Source organism: Euprymna scolopes, chromosome 14, assembly GCF_053919585.1.
Source record: "Euprymna scolopes isolate OS-2025 chromosome 14, ASM5391958v1, whole genome shotgun sequence".
NCBI lineage: Eukaryota > Metazoa > Mollusca > Cephalopoda > Sepiida > Sepiolidae > Euprymna > Euprymna scolopes.
This window is the reverse complement of record NC_136495.1, coordinates 46411189-46417188: the sequence shown is the minus strand read 5'-3', so window position 1 is coordinate 46417188 and position 6000 is coordinate 46411189. Positions and strand designations below refer to the sequence as shown.

General features: G+C 34.0%; 1 protein-coding gene across 2 annotated transcripts in view; it reads left to right on the top strand.

Moving 5' to 3' along the window:
- The window catches only part of LOC145292967 (transmembrane channel-like protein 7), a 264176-nt gene that overhangs the window by 22552 nt on the left and 235624 nt on the right, over positions 1 to 6000 (top strand). Inside the window, exon 1 of one of the 2 annotated variants that reach the window (XM_080139200.1) lies at positions 130 to 383. The exons of the other annotated variant lie outside the window; for it this stretch is intronic. Within the exon in view, the coding sequence (XP_079995326.1) occupies positions 329 to 383 (55 nt within the window). The 5' untranslated portion in view covers positions 130 to 328. Of the gene's footprint in view, positions 1 to 129; positions 384 to 6000 lie in introns of those variants that run through there. 2 annotated transcript variants of the gene reach the window in all.

Genomic DNA, 6000 nt, shown 5'->3' with positions numbered 1-6000 from the left:
CATCTTTTTAAAAATTCAACTGAGAAGGAACTTGGTTATTCTTAACCATAAGGTCTGTTTACATTAAATTTGGGGATACACCAGAAGCATGTTTCCGTTACTATACGAACTACTTTTTACTACAACAACAGGTTATTTTGGGTAGCTTAGTGACGTCACATGGACGACCTATGCGGCGCGTTCTTTCTTGCTTCTCACCATTGTCGAATATGAGAAGTTAGGCACACAAGTGATTCCTATTTTATTTTATGTATATGTATGTATAAATTTTTTGCTTAGTTTATTTTGCAATGGACTTGACTAAGTGACCATTTGAGATAAGTAAAGAATGGCCGACGATAATGATGATGATGTTATAACTTGTTTGGATACGCACAGCGATGGTAAGTACTTGCACTTCTACTACTACTGGTCAAGGTAACAACAATCACAAGTATTTATTTACTTTATCCAGGGAAGTATGGATGTGACCCCGAGGTCGTTTTAATATGGGGAATCCAGTGCCCCCTAAAATAAATAAATAAAAATAAACGGGGACAGTTTGGATTATTGCAAAATTTGCAAGCATCGCCCCCCCCCCCCTCCTCGTTGGCATTATTCGCCCGAAAGGAAAACATTCTGATTCTAGGGTCAGGTTCGCTAGGGAGTCCCGACCTTTCTGTTTAAATGAGTTGTGATTTAGTTCGGTTTTAGGAGGACAAAAACATTTCCGAAGGCACTGCCTTCTCCGCCTCATTCGGGAGGGGTTTGGTTTTTATGCCAGTTGTCTGGGGGGGGGGGGGGTCCCCTCCCGGTGAATGCTAGTGGGTCCGTTCTCGTCTGTTTTTTTTTTTTTTTAATATCTTTTCTGGAGTGCTTCCGCGGAGTATTGCTTTTTTTTTTTTTTTTAAATTCTTCACGTTAAACCAACTTCGCATCTTAACCTTGTCACTAGCGGAAAGCAGGTAACCCGCTCTACTCTTCATGAAGAAGGAGGTAATGTCTGGGATGATAATCTCCCGAGACAACTGGTAATATTTGCCTTTCTTTTTCCAGTTTCCACTTCGACTGGACGTGACTCGAGCAGCTCGCTTTAACCTAGGAGAACTCGGCTCCCTCCACCCAAAAGTTGGGTGGGGTGTGATATTCACTCTTGCAAAATTTGTCGTGATCGAACGCCGTCGATATTCACATCAAGGGCGGGGGTGGGGGATAGACCAGTCTTAACACCCCTCCTCCACTTTGTCATGAGACCAACCAGAACAGATACTCCACTCCCGGAGATCTGGTAATCGCAAGTCGGAAAATCTTTCATATTTCACGTACGAATAGCAGCTAATAAACAAGGGCACTTATTTTTTTTTTCCGGTTTATTTTTGCAAACAATAATTCCACCCGTGTTTTTGTTGATACTTTTCCATTCTTTTTTTTTTTTTTTTTCCTATCCTATTTATTTTGGTACTTCACGAACCGTGCATTTTACGATATCCTTTTTTTTTTTTTATTATTGAATTGTTAACGGAAAGTATAGAATAGTGATAAAATGTCCTCCCATCCATCCCCATATAGAATGGATTTCTAAATAATAAAGTTAGTGTTCGTTGTTTTTTTTTTTCTTTGTGGGGGTATTTTGGGTATATTTTACAATCCACAGAAATTCGAAAAAATGGTAAAAAAATATAAAAAATATAACAAAAATGTTATTAAAGGCAAGATAAGTTACTCTTCTACCTACCTGGTAAGTTTTTTTTAGTGGTTTATTCGGTTCGAAAAACAGTTTTATTTCTACAAAAAAAAATTTTTTTCATACGATTTTGAAAGTTATATTTAATTATTAATTGAACCAAATTGTTATAAACTTATAATTAATTGTTAGGACCCTACGTTAAGGTAATGTTGTTTTCAAAATTCTGTAAATTCCAAAACAATGTTTTGGAATTTACAGAATTTTAACTTTTTTTAAAATTTTTGTCTTTAGTACCTTAAACTAACCCGAAATTAAGTTTTAGGTTTGGTTCGGCAAAAATCGGTTTTGTTCGATGCAAATTCTATAGAAGCACAATTGTTTTAATCTTAAATATTCAAATGGCTGACAATGAATAGACCAAAAATTCATTCTGATGGAATATGTTTGATTTTTTTTGTTGTTTTTTTTTTAATAGGATATTTCAAAAGTTTGTTGTATTTTATTTTACTGCATTTTTTATGTCAATAAATACATATACGTTTAAATAGTAAAAATTTAATCAAATATTAATTCAATTCTCATAGTCGCGAGAAATACAGACACAAGTGTTTAAAAAATCTAAATCATGATCGCTTTTTTTGTCATATCGTTAATCGATCAACATAGTCTTTCTTATAACGTTGAAAAAAAATCACATTGAATTTTCATATCAATTGAATATTTATTATGATCTGATAATTATGATAAATAAAGGTAAATTGAAACAAAAAGAAACTCAAATTAAAAAAAAAAAAAAACGTAAACATGATTATATTGTGAAATTAGGTTCACTTGAATACTCGATTATTTTCCGTAAATTTCAGTGGACACTAATTTTTTGGTGCTTGTTAAGATAGTCGATAGATGGATTTTTTTTAAATATGCGGATTTAAACAAAAACAACAGTACTTAGTTAATTGTCAAGTCGGAAATAATAATATATCCCAAAATTACGAAAATTCATCGAGTATTAGTAGTAGTAATAATAATAATAATAATAATAATGATAATAATAATAAAGGCCATTTTTTACGACCCCCCCCCCAATCACCCCATGTTAAGAACGGCTTTCGGAATAACCCCCCAACCTCCCCATATTAATAACGGCTGTCTAGGTTGGGGGGGGTTATTCCGAAAGCCGTTCTTAACATGGGGAGATTGTGGGTGTTTATAATATGCTGGGGCATGTCGTAAAAATTTACCAAAAAAAGTCTCTATCACTTATAGTCTAAAACAGTATGTGAGTGGCGAAAAGGGAGATAAGAATGTTCCCTGCATTTGCAATATTCAAGGTGTTCACATATAGGGAAATGCAATATCCCCCAATTTTCCGTAAAAATTACGGTGCTTTTTATCGCGTTGTTTTTTCAAGTTAAAGTCAAGTTTTACGATATCTTTTATACGAAATTGTTAAGCGCAAATAGAGAATAGTTAGAAAACACCCCATCCCCATGTTAAGAATGGCTTTCTAAATAACTTATTTCATCACGGTAACAAAAGTGCATAAGTACCTAAATTACTTTTAACTATAATTTTCTATTATCTAAATTTTCACAATTTTTGGATATATTACTATTTTCGACATGACAAGTAAGTACTGTTGTTTTTGCTTAAAACCACATATTAAAAAAATCCATCTGTCGTGCCATCGTGCCTCTATCTTAACAAGCACCATTTTTTTAAGCAAGTATAAGCATCTACCGGAAGTGGATACGGTTGATTGTGTAAGGCAACGGAGCGGAGCGCCGAGCGGAGTCACGGAGACATGAAAAACGAAACCATATATTTATTTAAAAAAAAATTACTTTAGTTTTAACACTTCTTGTGTTATCTTCTATAATATAAATCTCACCTGTCTGTTTAAATGTATGTATGTATGTATGTATGTATGTCTAAAACTTTCGACTGAGGCGACGGATTTTCAAGAGATCGGTATCGTTTCGAAGCTCGACCCTTCGGTCGACAAATATCGAAAAGTTGGCTAAAAACATTAATTCCTTCACCCTCAATTAGGCACTTTTCTACAAAGAGGGATCGCTTTTTTTGCCGATATTTTCGAAAGTCATTCACTGTTTTCGATTGACTAGCCTTAATTTAAACCTTCGCCATTTCTGGTTTGGCGATGGATGCAATAGCAAAGACGTCACTTTTTTTTTTCACGTTCTTTTCCTCCTTCGCGGTACAAGTTCGAGCCTGCCTGCCTACTACCATTTTTTTTTTTTATTATCAACACACACCTCCAAACACTCGGGCAACGCCGGGCAGCCAGGCTAGTTACGAAAGAAAAGGAAGAAAGAAAAAAGAAAACACCTTGTATTATCAAATAATAAAACATATATTTTATTCAGAAAAGATTTTTACGACGTGCTCGCTCCTCCGCTCCACTCCAGCGTATTGTAAACACTCCAACCTTCCCATGTTAAGAACGGCTTTCGGAATAACCCCCTAACCCTCCCATGTTAAGAACGGCTTTCGAGGATGGAAGTATTTATTCCGAAAGCCGTTCTTAACATGGGGAGGTTGGGGTGTTTATAATACTCTGGGGCATGTCGTAAAAATTTTTACAAAATAATTTAGTTTTAACACTTCTTGTGTTATTACGAAAAAAAAAAAAGAACAATTCTTGTATTATCAAATATTAAATTATTGTATAAAATAATTTATTACATTACTTATTAAATTATTTTCCATAATTTTTGTGTTATCACGAAACAAATAAAATAACTTTTCGTCATAAAACAAATGATAAAACTAAAGTAATTTTTCTGAATAAAATATTTGTTTTATTATTTGATAATAACAAGAATTGTGTGTGTGTGTGTGTGTGTGTGTGTGTGTGTGTGTGTGTTTCGTGATAATACAAAAAGTGTTAAAACTAAAGTAATTTTTTAATAAATATATGGTTTCGTTTTCCGTGTCTCCGTGAGTCCGTGACTGTTCCGTTCAGTTGCCTTACACAATCAACCGTATCCACTTTCGGTAGCTTGATTTTTTTCCCCGAGCACTGATCTTGGAGATTACCACATTTTCTCTAAAGTTATTTTATAACTACTATATTTGTCGAGTGTGTTACATACATAAGCGCCAAATTAATTATTTATGGAGTAATACTGAAGCCCAATTTATTTTAAATAATTTTAGGTGATTGAAATAGGAATCAATCCAATTTTAATGCTACTAATGAAATAAATGAATGAAACCGTGATTGTACTACGATGTTTCATTCATTGGTTGTCGCGCGGTCGATAATGTTTTCATTTCGTCTTGGAGTACAGATGAACTCGACTTTGGCCTATAAACGTTAATTCTAACCAGAAATTACTTGACATCCTCAAATTTAAAAAACTTTAAAATTACTTTTGAAGGTTAACAAATAAATACGGTTTCCGGACATTTTGCTCCATTGTTGTTGCTGTCCCCATCGTCATCATCATCATCATCATCATCATTGATTAAAAAAAAAATAGCTGTCATGATAATTTCCTCCATGGCTGTGATAAAACGATTATTCTTTGAGGCTAGTTGACTTGTTGCCCACCATCTCTGTCGGCATTGCCTGGCACTAATAAGCATCATTGTGTACTCGTACTCTCATCTATGAAGCCCATATTATGTTTTTAAAGTCTTTGTCCTTCTCTGGAAAACTACATATGCCTCCTTTCTTGGGTTGAGCATTGTTGTAAATAAAATCGCAAATTTCCAAGACACTCTGCGCTAGCTGATAGTGTTCATATAAACATTGAGATTCCACTTAATGAGCGCCGACTGTAAACTAGATGTTCAAGTTTCGATCTCAGTTTGAAACACTCGACTGTCTAACTACATGGGAGAGCTGTGGTACAGCAAAACAGTTTGTGGATGACTATATATAACCCCAATGGATAAAAACTCCAGTGAGTTTTTTGTTTATATGGGTTAATTCAGTAGATTCGATTAGTGTTTATATGATAATAGTTCTCAATAACAAATAGAGCTCTATATTTATTTGGTATATATCTTTAATTTTAGCTACACATTTGCAGCCATATTTCAGTACTAGCAGTGTGTCAGCACAACTGTGTCAGGCCACATTATCTTCATTTCTGCTTCCATACTAATAATGTGGCCTGATATTTCAGCTGACTTCCAGCTATGACTGAAACATAACTGCAAATGTGTAACCAAAAATGTTTGTATAAATAAAAAAAATATATTAAATCAATATACACATGTTTGTAGCTTTTGTCTCTTTTTTCACAAAAACTCTTCAGTTTTTAGAGATTACTATATATTTTGAAATTACATCACCAAAAGTA